This window comes from Myxocyprinus asiaticus, chromosome 19, assembly GCF_019703515.2.
Source record: "Myxocyprinus asiaticus isolate MX2 ecotype Aquarium Trade chromosome 19, UBuf_Myxa_2, whole genome shotgun sequence".
NCBI lineage: Eukaryota > Metazoa > Chordata > Actinopteri > Cypriniformes > Catostomidae > Myxocyprinus > Myxocyprinus asiaticus.
Window position 1 is genome coordinate 36,182,413 of NC_059362.1, and position 26,521 is coordinate 36,208,933.

Here is a 26,521-nt window from a genome sequence, read left to right on the forward strand (position 1 = left end):
CCCCTTCTTTTTCATTTTATATTTGTCTGACCTTTTTCTCGTGGGCTGTTTCTCGGCCATCTCTCCTGCTTGGAGTTCAGCAAGTTAGCATTAGCCAGATTTACCGTCCCTCTTCTTCTTCTAATGAATTTCCCTCTCGCTCACTGCCCCATTTCCCCCATCTTCCCCCATTTTTTCAGCGCACACACAGAACGGACAGCTAGTGGTCTGTGAAGAGATATTCGTGGAATTTGACAAAGTTTCCCAGATGAGTGTATCCCAGATTTTATTTCTTCCACAGCATTTCCACAGTCACATTAGTTAAACTTTTTTTACTCTTTTTCCTGTCCTTTTGACTAAATTTGTTAATATATAGTTGAAGCCAGAAGCTTACATACACTTATGTTGAAGTCATTAAAACAAATTTTTTTAACCACTCCACAGATTTAATATTAGCAAACTATAGTTTTGGAAAGTCATTTAGGACATCTACTTTGTGCATGACATGAGTCATTTTTCCAACAATTGTTTAGAAGAAGAAGAAGAATCAGCTTTATTGACAAGTATGCTTACACATACAAGGAATTTGTCTTCCAGTGTACAACAATACAAAAACAATACAAAAACAGCTGAAAGACATAGATAATATTAAAACATAAAAAATAGTTATACACATACGTACATACACACACATACACACATACACATACGTAGTGCAATCTAATACAAATCTGTTATCTGTTATGTACAGTGCAAATACAAATCTGTTATGTACAGTGCAAATGTTTTGGGTTTTTTGCCAGAGGAATGAAATGGCAGAAGAGGTTGGATGTGTTGGATAAATATAAAAAAAGACTAAACTGTGTATTGCACATAGTTATTGCTCAATAGGGCAATTTAACTGTTCATGAGATGGATAGGCTGAGGGAAAAAACTGTTCCTGTGCCTGACGGTTCTGGTGCTCAGAGCTCTGAAGCATCAGCCAGAAGGCAACAGTTCAAAAAGGTAAAGGGCAGGGTGAGTGGGGTCCAGAGTGATTTTTCCAGCCTTTTTCCTCACTCTGGAAGTTTATAGTTCTTGTAGGGTGTCAGGGGGCAACCAATAATCCTTTCAGCAGTCCGAGTTGTCCTTTGTAGACTTCTGATGTCTGATTTCGTAACTGAACCAAAACAGACAGTTATTGAAGTGCAGAGGACAGACTCAATGACCGCTGAGTAGAACTGTATCAGCAGCGCCTGTGGCAGGTTGAACTTCCTCAGCTGGCGAAGGAAGTACAACCTCTGCTGGGCCTTTTTCACAATGGAGTCAATGTGTGTCTCCCACTTCAGGTCCTGTGAGATGGTAGTGCCCAGGAACCTGAATGACTCCACTACTGCCACAGTGCTGTTTAAAATGGTGAGGGGGGTCAGTGTTGGGGTGTTCCTCCTAAAGTCCACAATCATCTCCAACGTTTTGAGCATGTTCAGCTTAAGGTTGTTTTGACTGCACCAGACAGCCAGCTGTTCAACCTCCCTTCTGTATGCAGACTCATCGTCATCTCGGATGAGGCTGATGACAGTGGTGTCATCTGCAAACTTCAGGAGTTTGACAGAGGGGCCTTGGCGATGCAGCCATTGGTGTAGAGGGAGAAGAGTAGTGGGGAGAGCACACATCCCTGGGGGGCACCAGTGCTGATGGTACAGGTGCTGGAAGTGAGTTTCCCCTGTCTCACAAGCTGCTGCCTGTCCATCAGAAAGCTGGTAATCCACTGACAGATAGATGTGGGAACAGAGAGTTGGTGTAATTTATTCTGGAGTATAGCTGGGATGATGGTGTTGAAAGCTGAACTGAAGTCCACAAAAAGGATCCTTGCAAATGTCCCTGGTCTGTCCAGATGTTGTAGGATATGATGCAATCCCATGTTGACTGCATCATCCACAGACCTGTTTGCTCGATAAGCAAATTGAAGGGGATCTAGAAAGGGTCCAGTGATATTCTTCAGGTGGGCCAACACCAGTCTCTCAAATGATTTCATGACCACAGACGTCAGGGCGACAGGTCTGTAGTCATTAAGTCCTGTGATTTTTGGTTTGTTTGGGACAGGAATAATGATTGAGCGTTTGAAGCAGCATGGGACTTCACACTGCTCCAGTGATCTATTGAAGATCTGTGTGAAGATGGGGGCCAGCTGGTTAGCACAGGATCGAAGACACACTGGTGAGACACCATCTGGGCCTGAAGCTTTCCTCGTCTTTTATTTCCGAAAGATGCGGCTCACATTATCTTCACAGATCTTAAGTGCAGGTTGAGTAGCAGGAGGGGGGAGGAGGGGGGTTGCAGGAGGTGTTGGTGTTTGTGTGAAGTGAAGGTCAGAGTGGGTGTGGGGTGTGAGATTGGGCCTTTCAAATCTGCAGTAGAACACATTCAGGTCGTCAGCCAGTTGTTGGTCCACCACAGGGTTGGGGGTAGGAGTCCCGTAATTTGTGAGTTGTTTCATGCCACTCAATTTCAAATTTAATTGACTATATCACAATTCCAGTGGATCAGAACTTTACATATGCTGAGTTAACTGTGCCTTTAAGCAGCTTGGAAAATTCCAAGCCTTTAGACAATTAGCCAATTAGCTTCTGATAGGAGGTGTACTGAATTGGAGGCATACCTGTGGATGTATTTTAAGGCCTACTTTCAAACTCAGTGCCTCTTTGCTTGACATCATGGGAAAATTAAGAGAAATCAGCCAAGACCTGAAAAAAGAATTGTGGACCTCCACAAGTCTGGTTCATCCTTGGGAGCAATTTCCAAATGCCTGAAGGTACCAAGTTCATCTGTACAAACAATAGTACACAAGTATAAAGACCATGGGACCACACAGCCATCATACCGCTTAGGAAGGAGACACATTCTGTGAAAAGTGCAAATCAATCCCAGAACAACAGCAAAGGACCTTGTGAAGATGCTGGAGGAAACAGGTAGACAAGTATCTATATCCACAGTAAAACGAGTCCTATATCAACATAACCTGAAAGGCTGCTTAGCAAGGAAGAAGCCACTGCTCCAAAACCGTCATAAAAAAGCCAGACTACAGTTTGCAAATGCACATGGGGACAAAAACTTTCTTTTTGGAGAAATGTCCTCTGGTCTAATGAAACAAAAATTGAACTGTTTTGCCATAATGACCACCGTTATGTTTGGAGGAAAAAGGGCGAGGCTTGCCAGCTGAAGAACACCATCTCAACCGTGAAGCATGGGGGTGGCAGCATCATGTTTTGGGGGTGCTTTACTGCAAGAGGGACTGGTGCACTTCACAAAATAGATGGCATCATGAGGAATGAATATTATGTGGATATGTTGAAGCAACATCTCAAGACATCAGCCAGGAAGTTAAAGCTTATTCGCTAATGGGTCTTCCAAATGGACAATGACCTCCAAAGTTGTGGCAAAATGGCTTAAGGACGACAAAGTCAAGGTATTCCAGCAACTTATTGTGAGAAACTTGTGGAAGGCTACCCAAAACATTTGACCAGAGTTAAACAATTTAAAGGCAATGCTACCAAATACTAACAAAGTGTATGTAAACTTCTGACCCACTGGGAATGTGATGAAAGAAATAAAAGCTGAAAGAAATAATTCTCTTTACTATTATTCTGACATTTCATATTCTTAAAATAAAGTAGTTATCCTAACTGACCTAAGACAGGGAATGTTTTCTACATTTAAATGTCAGGAGTTGTGAAAAACTGAGTTTAAATGTATTTGGCTAAGGTGTATATAAACTTCTGACTTCAACTGTATATATACAGTGTATTCAGAAAGTATTCAGACCCCTTCATTTTCGTTTATATGTTGCAGCCTTATGCTAAAGTGTTTTAAATTATTATTATTTTTTTTTTTTACATCAATCTACGCTCCATACCCCATAATGACAAAGCAAAAACCAGATTTGTGGTAACTTTTCAAATTTATTAAAAAAGAAAAAACTGTAATATCACATTGCCAGAAGTATTTAGACCATTAACTCAGTACTTGGTTGAAGTACCTTTGGCAGCGATTACAGCCTCGAGTCTTTTTGGGTATGATGCGACAAGCTTTGCACACATGGATTTTGGGATTTTCTGCCATTCTTCTCTGCAGATCCTCTCAAGCTCTGTCAGGTTGGATGGGGACCATCGGTGGACAGCCATTTTCAGGTCTCTCAAGAGACGTTCGATTGGTTTCAAGTCCGGGCTCTGGCTGGGCCACTCAAGGACATTCACAGAGTTGTCCTTAAGCAACTCTTGCATTGTCTTGGCTGTATGCTTAGGGTCAATGTCCTGTTGGAAGGTAAACATTCGGCCCAGTCTGAGGTCCTGAGCGCTCTGGACCAGGGTTTCATTAAGGATATCTCTGTATTTTGCTGCATTCAGCTTTCCTTCAACCCTGACCAGTCCCCCAGTCCCTGCCGCTGAAAAACACCCCCACAGCATGGTGCTACCACCACCATGCTTCACCGTTGAGATGGTATTGCGCAGGTGATGAGCGGTGCCTGCTTTCCTCCGGATATGATGCTTGGAATTGAGGCCAAACAGTTCAATCTTCGTTTCATCAGACCATAGAGTCTTGTTTCTCACAGTCTGAGAGTCCTTTAGGTGATTTTTTGTGTCTTGCACTGAGGAGAGGCTTCCATCTGGCCACTCTGCCATAAAACCCAGATCGGTGGAGTATTGCAGTGATGGTTGTCCTTCTACAAGTTTCTCCCGTCTTTACACATGATGTCTGGAGCTCAACCAGAGTGACCATCAGGTTCTTGGTCACCTCTCTTACCAAGGCCCTTCTCCCTCGATTGCTCAGTTTGGCCAGGCAGCCAGCACTAAGAAGAGTCCTGGTTGTTCCAACTTCTTCCATTTAAAAATTATGGAGGCCACTGTGCTCTTGGGAACCTTCAATGCAGCCAAAACTTTTTTTTAGCCTTCCCCAGATCTGTGCCTCTACACAATCCTGCCTCTGAGCTCTGCAGGCAGTTCCTTTGACCTCATGGCTTGGTTTTTGTTCTGATATGCATTTTCAGCTGTGAAATATATAGACAGGTGTTTGTCTTTCCAAATCATGTCCAATAAATTGAATTTGCCACCGGTGGACTCCAATCATAGTGTATAAACATCTCAAAGATGATCCAGAGAAATGTGATACATCTGAGCTAAATTTCAAGTATCATAGCAAAGGATCTGAATATTTATGTCAATGAGATATTTCAGTTTTTTTCTTTATAATAAACTTGCAAGGTTATCAAAAATCTGTTTTTTTGCTTTGTCATTATGGGGTATGGAGTGTAGATTGATGTAAAAAAAGAAATAATTTAAAGCATTTTAGCGTAAGGCTACAACATAATAAAATGTGAAAAACATTAAGGGGTCTGAATACTTTCTGAATGCACTGTATATATATAAATCTTTGCACCAAGTTTTATTTCAATAACCTTCTTTATAATATTTTGACTGTCCTGATTCTTTTTCTACTGAGATTAAAAGATGTAGAGGCATGCATATCATAGATATTCATATTTCTTCATATTTATTATTTATATCATTTATTTGTCTATTACAGCATGTCATTTTTCACATTTTTCAGATTTGAAATCTGAGATACCTTTTTGCCCTCTAAAAACAAATATAATAATTATATTATAGATTTAATTATATAGATTTTAAAGTTATAACAAAGTTTACTATTTAGTCTTTATTGAGTCTTTTTTATTTATTTTTTCTATAATAATTTGAAAATACACTGGCGGCCAAAAGTTTGGTATAATGTACAGATTTTGCTGTTTCGGAAGGAAATTGGTACTTTAATTCACCAAATTGGTATTCAACTGATCACAAAGTATAGTCAGGACATTACGGATGTAAAAAACAGCACCATCACTATTTGAAAAAAGTCATTTTTGATCAAATCTAGACAGGCCCTATTTCTAGCAGCCATCACTCCAACACCTTATCCTTGAGTAATCATGCTAAATTGCTAATTTGGTACTAGAAAATCACTTGCCATTATATCAAACACATTGAAAGCTATTTGGTTCGTTAAATTAAGCTTAACATTGTCTTTGTGTTTGTTTTTGAGTTGCCACAGTATGCAATAGACTGGCATGTCTTGAGGTCAAGATTAGGTCAAAAATGGCAAAAAAGAAATAGCTTTCTCTAGAAACTCAGTCAATCATTGTTTTGAGGATTGAAGGCTATATAATGCTTGAAATTGCCAAAAAACTGAAGATTTCATACAAAGGTGTACACTACAGTCTTCAAAGACAAAGGACAACTGGCTCTAACAAGGACAGAAAGAGATGTGGAAGGACAGATGTACAACTAAACAAGAGGATAAGTACATTAGAGTCTCTAGATTGAGAAATAGATGCTTCACATGTCCTCAGCTGACAGCTTCATCGAATTCTACCCGCTCAACACCAGTTTCATCTACAACAGTAAAGAGAAGACTCAGGGGTGCAGGCCTTATGAGAAGAATTGCAAAGAAAAAGCCACTTTTGAAACAGAAAAACAAAAAGAAACGGTTAGAGTGGGCGAAGAAATGCAGACATTGGACAACAGATAATTGGAAAAGAGTGTTATGGGTCTGAACCCCATTGAACTGTTGTGGTATCAGCTAGACTGTAAGGTGCGTGAGAAGTGACCGACAAGACAGCCACATCTATGGCAAGTGCTACAGGAAGCGTGCGGTGAAATGTCACCTGAGATTCTGGACAAACTGACAGCTAGAATTCCAAGGATCTGCAAAGCTGTCATTGCTGCACATGGAGGATTTATGGATGAGAACATTTGAAGAAGTTTAAAAAGTTCATGTTGCAATTACAAATTGTAATTGTTATTTTTGCACGTTATTAATGTCCTGACTATACGTTGTGATCAGTTGAATGCCACTTTGGTGAATAAAAGTACCAATTTATTTCCATAAGAGCAAAATCTGTACATTGTTCCAAACTTTTCCAAAGTTTCTGTCAGATATATAACAGAGTGCTAATGGCATATTTAACCCATATAGCCTAATATATCAAATTTGATACACATAATTTTGACATAGTAATTTATTAACTTAAACATATTGCTTTGAAACAATGATAGGCTAGTTTTATAAAGCAAACATTTATTGTCAAAAAATTACAATAACTTGAATTATAATGTTACCTTTAATTTTTTTTTAAAATGTAAAATTTATCCCAACATAGCGCAAGTCTGTGATTTTTTTCACAAATAACCAGTAGATGGTGCCATAAACATGTGAAGCTTACATACCTTATGTTGTTTGGCTCATCAGCTTGAACAGAGAGTGAAACAGGAGCCATCAAACGTTGTGTCATATTTGATACAAACAGCATTATAGGGTTAAAAGGATGCAGAAGTATAATTTATAAGTCTAATAAATTATTCCATGCAACTCATGCCTTATTCTGAAAGCATACGATAAGGTTTGGGGAGAAACAAACCTAAATCTAATTTATTATTTAATGAAAATCTTCACCGACCGTTGCTCTCCTGTGCACGTTCATGAGAGTGCACGAGAGCAGGAGTTTACGGAGCCCCTGCTTGCGCGATGGGGCATTTAAGCAAGAACTCACTTTGTTGCTACAACCTGACCACCACGGAGAAATTCACAGCATAACACAGCTGCACACAAACAAGAGAACCAAATGTACAAAACATGCATGAAGAGTTTGATTTAGAAGAGGAGATGCCTTTTTAAGCTTAGCCTTATTTTTTTGAACTAGAGTACTTCAGTACAGAGTACTTTACGAAATAATTATTTTGTAATGTACCAATTTAGAAAGTTCTCTGTATAATGAAAATCATTGTCTGAGAGAGAATTTCTGTCACATGTAAGCAAAGTTATAACTGAAATGTAGCCAAATTAATCAGAATTGAACCAGAATCTAATCAAATGGGTACATTTTCATGATGTCAGCAGATCAAACCAATACCGATTGATCAATAATAATACATTTTAATGATAATGTTGAATGGTATTAAGTCATTGGTACACATCTCTGGTTTTGAGTCAATGAACTTCAGCCTTACTGATGGTGCTGTGTGGGTACATATGGCAAAAAAGGTTGAGAACACTGAATTATAACACAAATAGAATTTAATGCATTGTTTATTTTTTTCAGTTGGGCTAACAAATCAAGTTATAAATATTCACAATGTATTTTCGTTTTGATTTTCAGGAAAATGGTACAATTAAGCAACAGCTATGTAGCCACAGTTTTCATATGCCAATGGAAAATTCCTAAGCTTAAGCTATAATTTCAATGCTGCCATTCATTTTGCATTGTTAGATCTGCTACACATCAAAATGTAAAAAAAAATCTAATAAATAAATAATAAAAAAATAATCAAATTAACAGTGCTAATCATAATAAATCTCACTTTCTTCACACTAAACTGAGCTGCAAAAAGTGTCCCTTTCCGCAACCTGGCAGTAATTTTGCAAACGAGCCTCGTGTAAGAATTCAGTTTAATGCGGCGGTACTGCGCGCAGCAGTAAAGATCCTTTTTGTTGACTACCTCCTGTATATTACTCTTGTATAATAATAATAATAATAATAATAATAATAATAATAGGATATCTCTAATAATAATAATACAAATATAATAGTTGACTGGGTTCCAAAAAATAACCTCAAATGTGGCCTGAGACTCTATCACAAAGTGGACAAAAACAGGTAGGCTACATGGTAGGACTGCACAATTAATTTAAAAAAAAAATATTGAGATTACAATTACAGCTGTCACATTTATATATTCGTGTAAAGTGTCAATGACAGCATTGCATTTAGGTGTACTCCCATTGCGTCAAAACTTTCTGTTTACAACATATTTTTTGGTTTGGTGTGTGCATGAAGGCAAAGGCAAATCGGACGTGTTTAAATTAGTCTGATGGCATATCAGTAATGCTCACAATTTAAATTATATTTATTCAAAATGTGAATAACATTTTTTGTTTTTCATGCAATTAAAATATTAAAGAAATTCAGGAACACAGTTCTCAAGTCGTTTTGATACATAGCCTACATAAAGAATATGGCATGCAACTGCCCCACACAAAATAAATATTTTAATGTTAATTCTGTAAATCGAAATGAATAATCGCAATTACAATATCGTAGAAAATAGTCGACAATTATGATTTTCATCATAATCGTGCAGCCCTACTACACGGTGGACATGTACAATGTGATTGTGAATACAAAGAAGACAGGATTTTTTTCTCTCTCTCATTTCGTTGTTTTATTTATTTGTTTGTGGTTAAAGAAAAACATTTCCAAATTTGGTTCTTTTTAAGAGGGCTCAAGTGTGAACCCTTAAAGAGTAGCCTTAGTTTTTTATTGGCAGTAAAGCATGGGCAAAATATGACCAAATTTTGGTCAGAAGGAATCACTGTTTTTTTGTTTATCATATCAGTTCAAATCACTAAATGTTTATTAAAATAATTGTAATATGACATTTTGTCCTAATTGTGCAGCCCTTTTGTACAGCGGTAGCATACTCGGTGTGGACAAATTGCATCTCATACAGTGTTAGAGCATTTTATTTGTATGTATGTATTTAGATTTTTCATATAGTACTATTTTCATATGATTTAAGTTTTACTCTAGTTGGCTTTAATATGTTGTCATCTTAAATGTAAAATTCTCTTTGTTAATGTTTGTGTCCATGTAGTGTGGAGAAGCGACGGCGAGAGCTGGAATGCCGCTACATTGACGAACTGGCAGAGCTGCTGTCGGCCAACATGAGTGACATTGCCAGCCTGAATGTGAAGCCGGACAAATGCCACATCTTAAAGAGCACCGTGGACCAGATCCAGCAGATCAAACACCGTGAAAAGGGTGAGTAGCCAGTGTCCGTGCTCTTCCGTTAGGGCTACACGTGGGCTGCATTTAAATATTTCCTTTTATCTCACAGTTAAGACAGGATATTTACACTGGAAATACTTTGACAGTTCAATTGACTGCAACAATTTTGGTGTACATGGCACTCATAATGGTTGGTGTGTTTGTTGACATCTTGTGTTCCTTGAATTAACTTAAAGATAAATGAGGACAACTATAAATGAGGAGATAAGCTCATATGTGAAAAACACAACAAAAGGTTTTGTTTTTGTTGGATTGGTTGCAAATCACATTGGTGAGAACGAGTTGCCTTGTAACTCCTTTTTAAGAGCTTCTAAATCGGTTGTGCTGGGATTTTACTGCAATATTTTTGGGGCGCCCAGAGGATGATTATTTGCTTACCTCTTTGGTTTGTTTTAATCAGTAACTGGTCAGAGCTCTTGGGAAAAACCATAAAATGATATGAATTCATATTATGTCTGTGTACTCCAACACACTCTTTGTACATTTTTGAGGTTCTGCCAGGATGTGGATTTGGTTTTGTATACTTCTAATGAATGCAGCAAGGACATTTTAAAGATGAAGTCCATCCAAAAATAAATATTTTGTCATCATTTACTCACCCTCATGTTGTTCCAATTAATTTCTTTTTTTTCCTGTGACATTAAAGGAGATGTTAGGCAGAATGTCCAAGCAGATCTTTGACTTTGCATACAATAATAGTGGATGATGATTTTTACTTTAGGGCTACAAAAAGCACTGTAGAAGTGGTGTAGTTCATGTGACAGGGGCACTGTTTTCCAAGTCTTCCAAAGCAATATTGGTCATATTCAAACGTCAAGTCAGATTTGACTGCAGTGATGCAAAAGGCCATTGGTCAGTCTTGGGGTCAGGCATCCACAAGTGAGATTTTAAGGCTATGGAAGATGTAAAGATTATCAGTGGATATTTCAGCATTTGTTTAGTAATTGCATATATCCATTGAGCTGTTGGTTTGCCCATACACAGACTTAATCAAGTTTTAAACTGATTCACCAAAGCAGGCTTAGTTCTTATAAGATCTGGTTGAGAAGACCTCTCAGTGGTTAAATATTTTCCAAGAACAACCAGTGAGACCTTGAGTTGAGTAATGTCCTTGTAACCAACGCTTCTTTCCTTATCTTTGATAGTTTTATTTGTTAGGAAGTGTTTTATGGTTGAAAGCAAAACCAATGTAGTATTCATTTTATTGGCATAGCCAGTATGTGACCCTTGCCAATATTTTTGTTTGCTTGAGGAATTGACTATTTCATTAAAGTACCTTGCATATAAGCCATGTCTACTTCATTGCAAATAAATTATTCTATTAAAGGGATATTCCAGGTTCAGTACCTCAATCAAAAGATAGCAGAAAATTTTATTTTGACTCATCCCTCCTTTTCTTTAAAAAAAATGCAAAAATCGAGATTACAGTGAGGCACTTACAATGGAAATGAATGGGGCCAGTTCTTTGAGGGTTAAAGGCAGAAATATGAAGCTTATAATTTTATAAAAGCACACATTAATTCTTCTATTAAAACGTATATTACAATTTACTTGTATTACTTATACTAAAACGTAGATTATAAAGTTGTTTAAATTGTCGTTTTTACTGGATTACAGGGTTTATGGTGTTGCGTCGTCATGGCAAAACGAAGTTATAAAATTGGATATAACTTAATACAGAAAAGGATAGTAAGCGGTTTTATCACAATAATATCATGTTAACTCGGATATTGTTTTATACTTGTGGCTATATTTTTGAAACAGCGAGTATTTTAATGGATTGGCCCCATTCACTTCGATTGTAAGTGCCTCACTATAACCCAGATTTGTGCTATTTTTAAAGAAAAGGAGGTACAAGTAATTTTTTTAATCAACATTATGCCACAAATGCTGTCGATTGAGCTTAACTTGTATTGAACCTGGCATATTTCTTTAATGTCTCCCAGTGAGAGGAACTTGGAAACTTGCAAATAAATTGAAGTGTAAACAAAGCATGTCAACTTGTTTCTCATCTCATTATTAATAAAGCCATCTGTATTTCCATAACTGTGTTTCATTAATGAAACAGAAATAATTATATTTATTTAATCATTTTATTTATATGTGCCATTATAAAAATACTTACTTAATTTCGCCTATGGCCTCTAGTGGGTAATAAACATAAATAATTTCCTTTATAATATTATTATTATTATTTTTTAAATAAAGCATTTTAAACCTGATTCATTGAAGTACACAGTTCAATACACACCTGGCACTGATATATACTAGGGTTGCAACTAATGATTATGTTGATAATCGATTCATTTAATGATTATTAGAACAATTATTCGACTATTCGGCAATTATTACAACGATTAATCATTAGCTCTTAAACGATTATTCAGCTTGTGCCCCGACATTAAATGTGCTTACTAACAATAAAGAGGACAAAATCATCTTTTAATTAAAGGGGAAAATACTTTTTATTAAGTTTCATTCAGTAAAGAAATTCACTGCAAAAAAAAAGAAAAAAATTATATTGTTATCAAGTGTTTTTGTCTTGTAAAACAAGATACATTTACTTGAGAAGCAACATATAAGATATTTAGACTTGCTTTAAGAGAATGTATTTTAAATATAAGTTTATTTTGTATATAAGTGTATTTTATCACTTGGTTATACTTCTGCGAGTGCAGTAAAGACAAAATATACTTGTATTCAAGATCTATGCTCTAAAAGCAAGTCTATATATCTGATGTGCTGCTTCTCAGGTGAATGCATCTTTTTTTTTTTTTTTTAAGGATTTATTGATATTTTAAAATATTTGTATTTTTAATATTATATTCAACATTCTCAGATAACAATTTTTTCTTCTGCAGTATAGCTGCTAAAGAAAATGTACGTTGTTGATTTAAAGGAGTTTTAGATATTTATATTGGAAAACAAGCCAAAACAAAAACAAATCAAAAACGTATTTTGTTGCAGTGTATAATGGGGCGAAGACTACCCTCTCTCACATTTCTGTTCACTTCAATCCATCTTTAACTCACAAAAAAACAAACTCTCCCTTATTAATAAAGCTGCGTATTGCCAATTTTCTTCATGATAAGAAATGCACAGTGACACATATATTATGATTCAATAAGTCACGAGCCATCACGTTATAATCTAGCTGCATTAAGCGATCGTGCTCGAGGGAAAAGCGTTCCCGCGGCAGAGTGTGCCTCAGTCGGGTGCAATTTCACTCTCTCCCCCGTAGATTGGGACATTCGCGCAACACATAAAAGAGGCGCTGACCACACAGAGAAATGCCAGTTTCGTAGTTTGTAGTTATTTACATGATCTGCTTCCGTATTATTTGAACTTTAATAAAGCTATAATGCATTAAATATAACTGCATTTAAGATGTAACGCCGGGGTGTTTCCTTTAAAGACGCTCAACACGCAAGTTTTGCTTCAGTGGAGCGGCAGCTCCAGCTCCACTTATTCCACAACGAGAGTGCTTCTGTATTTACTTATTTGGTATTTTTGTATAATTCCCTCATACTTTCCGATCTACCTCACCTGAAGCTTTTTGGTAAGTTTAGAGTGCATCTTGACAGTGAGCTGTGTAATTCTTCCTCTCCTCTTTCAGGCGCGAGCTGCAGTGCTGCTCTCACGCATCATTAGAGTTTAATGTGATCTCATGTTACGTTAAATGAGATCAAACGACTATTCGACAACGAAAATTGTTGACGACAATCTTTTTATTGTCGACATTGTCAATAACGTTGACTAATCGTTTTAGCCCTAATATATACTGTATAGGATATTGTTTAATAACTGATGTGTTTCAGTTTACAAACTAAATGTTTTTTGTTCTTGTCATCAGCCAAATTTTAGGGTCATCTCACACTTTCACATGCTTTCATTCTCCAGTTTGTCACCCAGAGCGCAGGCCCTCATCTCTGTTTCCATTCAGAGCTCTCATCCCCAGGGAAAAGGGGGGTGTGGGGGGGCACAGGGGCGTACGAGAGAGCAGCCAATGGCTAAGCTGCCCTGCCCCCTGACCTTATGCAAGAGAGGGCCTCTTGTAGACCTCAGCTTCCCCTCACTCCCTGAGAGAAAGATCAACAGTAACTTGCCACCCCTCCTCTCCTATCCTGGGCTTATGTGTTAATATTGTTAGACAAGGACATACTCTTACCTCTTGAGCTGAATATGCCAGATGTGTACCATCATCGTTTTTTTAAATGTATTTACCTGATCCATCACCTAGGGGTCACCTATAATACTTTTAAAGATTTCAATCATCGGGGGGCCTGGGTAGCTCAGCGAATATTGACGCTGACTACCACCCCTGGAGTCACGAGTTCGAATCCAGGGTGTGCTGAGTGACTCCAGCCAGGTCTCCTAAGCAACCAAATTGGCCCGGTTGCAAAGGAGGGTAGAGTCACATGTGGTAACCTCCTCGTGGTCACGATTAGTGGTTCTCGCTCTCAGTGGGGCACGTGGTAAGTTGTGCATGGATCAAGGAGGGTAACATGAGCCTCCACATGCGGAGTCTCCGCGGTGTCATGCACAACGAGCCACGTGATAAGATGTGCGAATTGGCAGTCTCAGAAGCGGAGGCAACTGAGATTTGTCCTCCGTCACCTGGATTGAGGTAACCGTGCCACCACTAGGACCTACGAAGTAGTGGGAATTGGCCATTCAAAATTGGGAGAAAAGGGGATAAAAAAATAAATAAACTAAAAATTAAAAAAAAGATTTCAATTAGAAATGTTGGAATGTTCTTGCTCCATCTTAAAGGCCCCAATATACATCCGAAGAAATTCATCTTCATTCTTCATTTTTACTTCAGGGGTAAAAAGATGTTCAAATCAGCCGAGCAACGGTATGCTGTTTGCAAACATTCAGACACCCGCCACACCGCTGTGGGTACATTTATGAGAAAGTACATTTACATGTGAGGATGCTCAGTAAAACCTTAAATAATGTGACATTAAAATGTGTTATCAATGACTTTATGTCTCATTCTATGAGTAGAATTCACACTAGATCATTAAAAGATGGACCTCTTGATGATGATTTAGTCTTGTTTCTGAATTCATGACGCTAATGGGTGAACTTTAAGGAAAACTTCTAGCTGGCTACAAAACATCTTACTGCCATTGGCCCACATCATCGGTAGATGTGACCTGAAGCTCCACCTACATTATTTCATTGTTCAGTCAGTCAAGATGAAGTCATAAGTTTACATACACTTATTTTTTAAACACTCCACAGACTTCATATTAGCAAACTATAGTTTTGGCAAGTTGTTTAGGACATCTACTTTGTGCATGACAATTTTTCCAACAATTGTTTTATAGATTGTTTTCCATTTAATTGACTATATCACAATTCCAGTGGGTCAGAAGTACACATACACTAAGTTAAATGTGCCTTTAAGCAGCTTGGAGAATTCCGGAAAATGATGTCAAGCCTTTAGACAATTAGCCAATTAGCTTCTGATAGGAGGTGTACTGAATTGGAGGTGCACCTGTGGATGTATTTTAAGGCCTACCTTTAAACTCAGTGCCTCTTTGGTTGACATCATGGGAAAATCAAAAGAAATCAGCCAAGACCTGAAAAAAGAATTGTGGACCTCCACAAGTCTGGTTCATCCTTGGGAGCAATTTCCAAATGCCTGAAGGTACCACGTTCATCTGTACAAACAATAGTATGTAAGTATAAACACCATGGGACTAGAGATGAACGTAGTTTGGTGCAAAAAGTGCAAATCAATCCCAGAACAACAGCAAAGGACCTTGTGAAAATGCTGGAGGAAACAGGTAGACAAGTATCTATATCCACTGTAAAACGAGTCCTATATCAACATAACCTGAAAGCCATTGCTCCAAAACAGCCATAATAAGCCAGACTAAAGTTTTCAAGTGCACATGGGCCAAAGATCTTATTTTTTGGAGAAATTTCTCTGGTCTGATGAAACAAAGATTGAACTTTTTGGCCATAATGACCATTGTTATGTTTGGAGGAAAAAGGGTGAGGCTTGCAAGCCGAAGAACACCATCCCAACCATGAAGCATGGGGGTGGCAACATCATGTTGTGGGGTGCTTTGCTGCAGGAGGGACTCGTGCACTTCACAAAACAGATGGCATCATGAGGAAGGAAAATGATGTGTATACAGTACTGTGCAAAAGTCTTAGGCACATAAGATGTTTCACAAAAGCATTTGTCTTAAGATGGTTATTTATATCTTCAGCTTTAGTGTGTCAATAGGAAATATAAATGTTAGACTCCCAAAAATTACATTTGCAAATAGAAAAGATTAGAATAGAAGAACAGGGAGCCCTGCAACAGATGTCATGGCCCCCACAAAAGCCCCCCACTGAACATCGTGTCAGTCTGAGATTACCTAAACAGATAGAAGAACTGTGGCGAATTCTCCAAGAGGCTTGGAACATCCTGTCTGCCAACAACCAAGAAAAACTGTGTCCAGGTGTACCTAGGAGAATTGGTGCTGTTTTAAAGGCAAAGGTGGTCACACCTAATATTGATTTAGCTTTTTTATGTTTACTGGACTTTGTATGACATTAAGTGATAAATGAAAACTATTTATGTCATTATTTTTGAAGACATCCCCACTATGCAACATTTTTCACAAGTGCCTAAAACTTTTGCAAAGTACTGTATATTGAAGCAACATCTCAATACATCAGCCATGAAGTTAAAGCTTGGTCACAAATGGGTCTTCCAAATGGACAATGACCCCAAGCATACCTCCAAAGTTGTGGCAAAATGGCTGAAGGACAACAAAGTCAAGGTATTGGAGTCGCCATCACAAAGCCCTGACCTCAGTCTGATAGAAAATGTGTGGGCAGAACTGAAAAAGCATGTGCGAGCAAGGAGGCCTACAAACCTGACTCAGTTACACCAGTTCTGTCTGGAGGAATGGGACAAAATTCCAGCATTTTATTGTGAGAAACTTGTGGAAGGCTACCCAAAATGTTTTACCCAAGTTAAACAATTTAAAGGCAGTGCTACCAAATACTAACAAATTTTATGTAAACTTCTGACCCACTAGGAATGTGATGAAAGAAATAAAAGCTGAAATAATTCATTCTCTCTACTATTATTCTGACATTTCACATTCTTAATATAAAGTAGTGAACCTAACTGACCTAAGACAAGGAATGTTTTCTACGATTAAATGTCAGGAATTGTGAAAAACTGAGTTGAAATGTATTTGGCTAAGGTGTATGTAAACTTCTGACTCCAACTGTACCTACATCTGCATGATTGTTTGAGTAGAGTCGTGTCATGCGTTTTTTGTTTTGTTTTGTTTTGTTTAATTAGTCTAAAAAAAGGAATCAAATCTACTCAAATACTTTCAAGTGCCCATTCACTCATGTGCTATCTGCAGCGAAAGCCATTTACACATCTGTCTGTATTAAGGTATGCCTGTCATCAATCTTTTGTCTGCATTTTGCCCATTAACACTCTTTTATACACCCATCTTTGCAGAAGTATCAGTGTCATCATAAATGACAATAACAGAGTGTAAACGGTGCATATTATGACCGCGTATAGTGTGTTAGCTCAATAGCTCCATGAATTCAGAATGTAAACAGTTTCTACTGCATATACACTACCGGTCAAAAGTTTTGAAACACTTACTCATTCTTTATTATATATATATATATATATATATATATATATATATATATATATTTTTTTTTTTTTTTTTTTTTTCACATTTTAGAATAATAGTAAAGTCATCAAAACTATGGAATAACATAAATGGAACTATGGGAATTATGTTGTGACTAAAAAAATCCAAAATAAATAAAAACTGTGTTATATTTTAGCATCTTCAAAGTAGTCACCCTTTGCCTAGATTTTGCAGAAATGTACTCTTGGCATTTTCTCAACCAACTTCTTGAGGTATCACCCTGGGATGCTTTTTAAACAGTATTGAAGGAGTTCCCATCTATGTTGGGAACTTATTGGCTGCTTTTCTTTATTATTTGGTCCAAGTCATCAATTTCAAAAATGTTTTTTTCTTTAATTAAATTTTAGTTTTATAATGAAATAAATTAATATGGTGGCACAATTATATTTTTGACTAAAAAACTAATTTTAAACATTTAAGCATATGCCTTCAGATCAAAAGATTTTTAAGATCATGAGAAACATTACTTTAAATCATCATTGAGTGGTTAAAACAGCTTCTTTTACTGACCTCATGTGAATTCTACTCATAGAATGAGGCATAAAGTCGTTGATAACACATTTTTATGTCACATTAGTTAGGTTTTACATGTAGCGTCCTCATATTTAAATGCTCCTCTAAACACTTCCCACAGCGGTCTGGCGGGTGTCTGGATGTTCACAAGCAGTATACTATTGCTCAGCTGTTCAGAACTTCTTTTTGACTCTGAGCGAAGAACGAGGCAGAACTTCTCTGCAAGTATATCGGGGACTGTACACGTTGGGCACCTCTGTCTTTCACAGTGCTGAGGTCATTTTCGCTCCGATTAAGGTTTACACATGCTGGATGAAGGCCAGCTACAATAACATTATGTAGGAAAGTTTTTTTAAATTAAATATTGATTTGATCTCTGACTGAAATCTAATTTTTAGTTCATGTAAACATCAGTGCATGTAAACGTAAACATGTAAATGCAATGTGATTTGTAACTTCCATGTTTTGAGGTTTGGCCTGAAACAACTCTGAATTGATTCCGTTTGTGCATTGGTATGGGAAAAGTTAGCCTCTGTTGGTCTGTCGGTTGAACAAGGACACCAAGACCCAATGTCACTTTCACTTTGATGAAGGATACATCAAAGACATTTTTCACATTTCAGCCATGCTCTCAAAAAGCATAGTGTGCTTCATTAACATTCCAGCCCCTCCACCAATGCACTTGAAAAAAAATCTCAAGCCGATTCAATTTGAAACGTGAGAAATAAAGTCAGAGCACAACTGGGTTGACAAACATCACGAAAACCGGCAGCCATTATTTTTGTTTGCTCTGAGTAGTTGAATGCCTGCCTGAAATTGCTTGAAGTATTCACCTTCCCAATCAGTAATGTTTTCAGGATGGAGTATAATTGATTGTATTATTATTTGTTCACTTTGTCACTCTTATATTGTTCAAGGGCAAGATGTATTTAATATCCTGACATTTTACATTTTCTGAAGGAAATATGAGTGGTGCTTGGTCGTGCAAAACTCGTAACCACAGTGCTAGTGTTTTGCAATGTCCTAACTACATTCACTGAGCACTTTATTAGGCTTATGATTAAATTTTTGAAATTAGTTTTGTAGACAAAAATATAATTGTGCCACCATATTAATTTATTTCATTATAAAACTAAAATTTAATAAAAAATAAAAAAAAGTTTTTGAAATTGATGACTTGGACCAAATAATAAAGAAAAGCAGCCAATAAGTGCCCAACATAGATGGGAACTCCTTCAATACTGTTCAAAAATCATCCCAGGGTGATACCTCAAGAAGTTGGTTGAGAAAATGTCAAGAGTACATTTCTGCAAATTCTAGGCAAAGGGTGACTACTTTGAAGATGCTAAAATATAACATAGTTTTGATTTATTTTGGATTTTGTTTATTCACAACATAATTCCCATATTTCCATATATGTTATTCCATAGTTTTGATGACTTTACCATTATTCTAAAATGTGAAAAAAAATTATAATAAAGAATGAGTAAGTGTTTCAAAACTTTTGACCGGTAGTGTATGTGCACATCTAAAGGACTGGGATGCCCCTGAACACTTAATATTTATGTGGTTTGTAGTCTAATCCATTCATTTCAAATGGCCGGTAATTTTTGACTGGGAACACAACAGTGTAACAAAGTGAATTAAAACCAAAGAAATTTAAAGAAAATGGTCCAAATTGTTTTGGTGTTTTCAGATACCATATGTGAACACGGTCAAGGAATTTTATTTCAAGTAAAAAAACAAAACAATTTTCATAAGAAAAAAAGTCACCCGGGTCAAATTGAACACAACATAAGGGTAAAAAAAATGGTAATTAGAGTGACTTTTGGGAACCATTAGCAAATCAGAAAGTCATGAAAATCATATGGTTCGGTTCTTGCTGAGCAAGTTAAACTTTTGACATGTTTATAGCTAGCTACCTGAATAACACATCCTACTACGTATAAGGGATAGTTAACCCAAAAATGAAAATTCTATTATAATTTACTCACCCTCATGCCATCCCAGATGTGTATGACTTTCTTTCTTCTGCTGAACACAAGATTTGTATAAGAAGATGTTTAGCTCTGTAGGTCCATACAATGCAAGTGAATGGTTGCCAGAACTTTTAAGCTCCAAAAACATGTAAAGGCAGCATAAAACTAATCCATATGATTCCAGTGGTTAAATCTATATCTTCAGAAGTGATATGATAGGTGTTGTTTAGAAACAAATCAATATGTAATTCCTTTTATATTATAAATTCTCCTCCCTGCCCAGTAGGTGGCGATATGCATGAAGAATGTGAATTGCCAAAAACCAAAGTAGTGTGAAAGTGAAAGTGTCGATTTATAGTAAAAAAGGACTTAAATATTGATCTGTTTCTCACCCACACCTATCATATCGCTTCAGAAGATATGGATTTAACCACTGGAATCATATGGATTACTTCACAAATTTCTGGTCACCATTCCCTTGCATTGCATAGACCTGCAGAGCTGAGATATTTTTTCAAAAAATTAATGAGAGAATTGTTTCTATTCTGTTCCTGACGTCACTTCCTGTTTCTGTTGCTGACGGCACACTGCATAAGTGTTTGTAACTTGCTAGCCTGCTTAGCATTGCTTATTCTTATACATTCATCGTTTTATTCTTTGCCATTTTACCACGTGCTTTTCTACTGTTTCATCTGTGTGTATTTTACGCGCGCACACATTTCTCTCGTTTTTTTAGTTCTTTTTTCTGCTTTTTTCCGCTTGTCCACATCTTGCGTCTCGACTGCGTGCATTCGTTTTCTCCACTGTGTTTTACACGGATTATTGTATCAATCTCAAACATCTGCTGATTAGGAACCACATCGATCTCAAACCCTCGCCACTCAAGAACAACCACAACAACAACAAACAAGTGTGGTAAGTTATGGCATCCGCTCATGTTATTGCTTCCTGCATTACATGCCACATGTTTACTATAGCTTCTTCCGCCAGCAGTGAGGGGTTTACATGTGATACATGTAAGCAATTAGTCAAGCTGATGGAGAAGATTAATGAGTTAGAGACATGCATCCGAACGCTAGTGGAGGTCAGTGAGAAAGAGAAGCCGGTAGATACTGTTTCGGATGCGGGTAGAACAGTGAGAAAAACACACTTTGGTTCCAGCTGATGGGTGATTCGGTGATGTCTTGGTGGCATACTCGCTCAGCAAAGCAACACCACTCTCCCGTTCCTGTTAGGGTTTCCAATTGATTCTCCCCACTCAGTGATGCACCCACTGAGAATCATGTTGAAAGAGCCCTAATAATTGGTGATTCTATTGTAAGGAACGTGGAAATAGAGACTTCAGCCACTATTGTTAAATGCATTTTGGGTGCCAGAGCTTCTGACATCAGATCAAATTTATAAGTGCTCTCTAATGCTAAACGAAGATTTTCTAAAATTGTTATTCATTTCGGGACTAACTATGTCCGGCTTTGCCAGTAGGAGATCACTAGAGATAATGTTAAAGAGGTGTGTGAACTTGCAGAAACGATGTCAGACACTGTAATATGCCCTGGCCCCCTCCCTGCTCATCGTGGTGATGAGGTTTATAGTAGATTAGTGTCACCGAATGGCTGGATGTCTGAGTGGTGTCTGGAGAATAGCATAGGATTTATAGACAACTGGAAGAGTTTTTGGTAGACCTGACCTGCTAAAGCTCTCCTCTCTAGTAATTTGGCTCATAGTTTTAATAATGGTAGTATTTGGCTAACTGGGGCCCAGGGCAGGAAGCAGACAAACTGGTTAATCCGAACGTCTGCTAGCTGCCTTGAGACATCACACAGGTCACATAAACTACAACACACAGAGACTGTATCACCTAGATATCACATAGAGAAAGTGTCTGTTCCCTGAACTACCAAACAGAAAACTCTCACTAAATCATTTAGAAAACATTTTATTAAGGTCAAACTTGAAAAAAACAAACAAAAAATTTGAAGATAAACATCATATAAAGGTAGGGCTACTAAACATTAGATCTCTTTCTACCAATTCACTAATTGTAAATTAAATGATTACAGATCATAGTTTGAATGCACTCTGTTAGACTGAAACCTGGCTTAAACCAGATGAATATATTAGTTTAAATGAATCTACTCCCCTAGGTTATTGTTATAACATGAGCATCGTCTGAAGGGTTGAGGAGGAAGTGTTGCTACAATTTACAGTGACGTTTTTGCTGTTACTCAGAGGACAGGATATAAGTTTAAGTCTTTTGAACTAATAATGCTTAATATGTCATCGTCAGATATAAATAAAAAATCTCTGTTGTCTTTTGCCCTTGCTACAGTATATAGATCAACTGGGCCTTACTCTGGTTTCCTTGGTGAATTTGCTAATTTTCTATCAGATCTAGTAGTTAATGTAGATAGAGCTTTAATTGTTAGTGACTTCATCATTCACATAGATAATTAAAATGACACATTGGGATTAGCATTTATCGATATTCTCAACTCTCTTGGAGTCAGACAAAATGGCTAAATTGGTGAGGAATAATGCATCGACTGAACCAGATATTCCGTCGCAGCACAATAGTAATGACATCATGAATTTCTTTACTGATCAAGTTGAAATAATTAGAAATAAAATTGGAACTATGCAGTCAGCTGTCACAGCACCTCAGAAAACAGTGTCTCATCATTTTGCTCATGAGCAACTTCAATCCTTTGCTGTCATGGGTCATGAAGTGCTAACAAAACTTATCAAAAAACATCCTTAGGACATCCTCCCTATCCTTAGGACATGTCCCAAGAAACTTTAAAATAGCATTTATCAAACCACTTATTAAGAAGCCACAGCTTGATACTAGAGAATTGGCTAATTACAGACCGATTTCAAATCTACCATTTATGTCGAAAATACTAGAAAAGATAGTGTCCTCCCAACTATGTTAATTTCTACAGAGAAATGGAATATATTAAGAATTTCAGTCAGGATTTAGGCCCCATCACAGTACAGAGACTGCACTTATTAGAGTTACAAATGACTTGCTCTTATCATCCGATCGCGGCTGCATATCTCTTCTAGTGCTTTTAGATCTTAGTGCTGCCTTTGACACAATAGATCATGACATTCTCTTGAATAGGCTGGAGAATTATGTTGGCATTAGTGGACTTGCATTAGCATGGTTTAGGTCCTATTTATTAGACCGCTGCCACTTTGTATGTGTAAACAAGGAATTGTCAAATCAAACAAAAGTTAAGTATGGAGTACCACAGGGATCAGTTTTAGGACCTCTGCTTTTCTCTTAATACATGCTTCCCCTGGGAGATATTATCAGGAATCATGAAAAAGTTTCCACTGTTATGCCGACGATACTCAACTTTATATTTCTTCTAAACCCAATGGAAATTTACAATTCTCCAAATTAGCAGAGTGTATCAATGAAATCAAAGATGGGATGGCCAGAAATTTCCTTCTACTCAATTCCGACAAAAACAGAGGTACTAATTATTGGACCAAAAACCACTAAAAATAAGCAGCTAAAATATAATTTGTCTATCGATGGATGTACTGTTACGTCGTCTTCTACGGCAAAGAACTTAGGTGTTATATTTGATACCAATCTGTCCTTTGAAAATCAAATTTCCAGTGTTTGTAGAACAACATTCTTCCACCTGAGAAATACTGCTAAAATACAACACATGCTCTCTGTTGCCGATGCTGAAAAAGGAATTCATGCGTTCATGACCTCAAGACTAGATTATTGTAATGCATTATTGGGAGGATGTCCAGCAAGTTCAATAAATAAACTTCAATTGGTTCAAAATGCAGCTGCCAGAGTGCTGACTAGAACCAAGAAATATGATAATAATAGCCCCATTCTAATGTTGTTACATTGGCTACCTGTTAAATTTCATATTAATTTTAAAATTCTGTTAACTACATACAAAGCTTTGAATGGTCTAGTGCCACAGTACTTAAGTGATCTTCTGACACGCTATATTCTGTCATGTACATTACGATCACAAAATTCTGGCTTGTTAATAATTCCAAGAATATCAAAATCCACAAAAGGAGGTAGATCCTTTTCATATTTGGCTCCTCAACTATGGAATAGTCTCCCTAACACTGTTCAGGATGCAGACACACTCACCCAGTTTAAGTCTAGACTAAAGACTCATCTATTTAGCCAGGCATACCCCTAATTTATCCATCAACTCACAATTAGGCTGCTTTAGTTAGGTCTGCCTGAACCAGAAACATCCATCATAATCTATAAATCTGCATAAAATTGAATGGCATCTAATCTAATATAAATTTTTTTGTTTCCATGTCTCAACCTTGCGATTCATATCCTGAGGTTACAAGAGCCAGCCAGATCCAGCTCCGTTCCTGTTTGGTGTCGGACTCCACTGCTACGTATCGCTGAAAGATAACAACAAACTACAGCCAGTGCCAGCCAGACATCACTTCAGTCTTTTGACTTCAGAGGATGAACTGATGCCAACTCCAACTGTAAGACATGGGATACTTCTTTTGCCACTGCCTGAACCTTGGACTTTGGTTGGACCCCACCGAACCTCACCGCAATGACCTGCAGGTTGATCTACGATGCACCTCATTAATCTCTGCCTGCATCACCTTTGTCTATTGATAGACTACACTCCTGAAATGGAATACATAGACTATCATTTAATTGACAACAAAAGCCTTCATCAGCCAACTAACAAAGGACAATGCATCAATGTGAACTTCTGCAGTTAATCCAGGATGGACAAAGATATTAGTCATTAATCTTAAAGCTAAAAAAATATATATTCTTTTCTTTCTTTTTTTTAAACAATGTACTTTAATGCTTAATTTACAAATTTAAAACCATGACTTGCACTGCACACAAATAACTAATATTGGCATTATATTCATGCTGGTTAGCCAGAGGGGAACTGGCCCCCACAGTGAGCATGGTTTTTACCAAGGTTATTTTTCTCCATTAACCAACATCTTAAGAAGTTTTGTGTTCCTTGCCACAGTCTCTTTCAGCTTGCTCACAGGGGTTCTAAATACAATTATTATTTAATTATTTATTTTCTATGCACAATTTACAATCATCTTTAATCAAACTACACGATGATCACTCTAAGACTTTATAGATATTACAGTTTAATTTTTTGTTTATGCATGATTTCCTGTAAAGCTGCTTTGAAACGATGTGTGTTGTGAAAAGCACTATACAAATAAAAATGACTTGACTATTCCTTTAATGGCTCATACATTTGAAGGTAGCTCTTTCGTCGCCTTGAGTTCTTAGCTTTGTTACCACCACAGTAATGCAAGAAAGCATTTTCAGGATGTACAACTGGGCAACGCCCTTGTTATGCATTTATTTATTTATTTTTGACTGAAGCTATTGCATCAGTGTTTGTGTACATGCGTAGAATATGTTTTTGTCCTAAATCTTTCTAACTCCTGTCCCCTCCAACCAGATTGACCTCATTTTAAACTCCTGCGGTCCAAAGTTCAGAAGGCTACAAACCAGATTTATTTCATGGTGCAGTTGTGTGTTTTGCAAAAGTTACTGAGCGAGAGCTACATTGCTGTTATGTATGTAAATACGGCACATGCAAAGCAGCTCTAATCTAAATTTAGCCTTTCCTTCAAGAAGTCTTCACTTAGAATCCATCCCAAAACAAACAGACTCGTCCTCTTTTCTCTCCAGCTGCTGGACTGAGCGGTGTTCTCATGCGGTCCTTCAGAAGCTTTGATCTCAAGAGGAGAAGGAAGGTTAAGTAGTTTGGCTGCAGAATAATAATTGACACATTATATCAGCTCTTTGAGTCTAACTGGGACAGGAGTGACTGGATTGTGACTGTTCTGTCTCAAGCTTGTCTTAAGAGGGTTCGCTGCACATTTGCCGTGGCTTCTGTCCAAAAGTACCACTTTGCTCACATTAGTCTTGGAGAGGTTTCTATTGTGTAGCTTTTATACACCCAATCCAGAAGAAGGAAGGAGGACAATAGTGAGATAATGCACATTTCTTTACAGTGCTGCAAACAGCAAGTGCACATAAATCTAGCCTTAGATTCATGCAGTCATATTGAAATGTCTCTGGTGGCTTGGGATTTGAAAGTGATGTTCTTTGTGTGTTCACAGAGAAAGCAGCTCTAATGTCTCCAGATAATGAGGTGCAGAAGAGTGACATATCGTCCAGCAGTCAGGGCATGGTTGAGAAGGAGGCCCTTGGGCCACTTCTCTTGGAGGTATGTCAGACTTTTTGGGCTTTTTATATGTTAAAAATACTGAAAATTAGGTTGTATGATCTCATAGTGTTGCTGTAGACCTATATTTGTATTTTGGCCTCATCTGACATTGTCATCCTGGCCCAGTTCCCATGGATGGGATTGTGGCTGTGGTCCTTGGGCGCTTTTGTGCAAGGCACTTCCCTTCAGAGGTAGATGTTTAACTTCTTTACTTGTCTTTTTATCTTCTGTCTT

General features: G+C 37.4%; 1 protein-coding gene across 10 annotated transcripts in view; it reads left to right on the forward strand.

The window, feature by feature from the left end:
• LOC127456684 (nuclear receptor coactivator 1-like) overlaps positions 1-26,521 on the forward strand; it is a 104,085-nt gene that overhangs the window by 56,242 nt on the left and 21,322 nt on the right. For 9 of the 10 annotated variants that reach the window (XM_051725161.1, XM_051725158.1, XM_051725154.1 and 6 more), the window contains 2 exons: positions 9,663-9,829; positions 26,181-26,287. In XM_051725161.1, the coding sequence (XP_051581121.1) occupies positions 9,663-9,829; positions 26,181-26,287 (274 nt within the window). Of the gene's footprint in view, positions 1-9,662; positions 9,830-25,746; positions 25,812-26,180; positions 26,288-26,521 lie in introns of those variants that run through there. The other variant, XM_051725162.1, reaches the window with a different exon arrangement.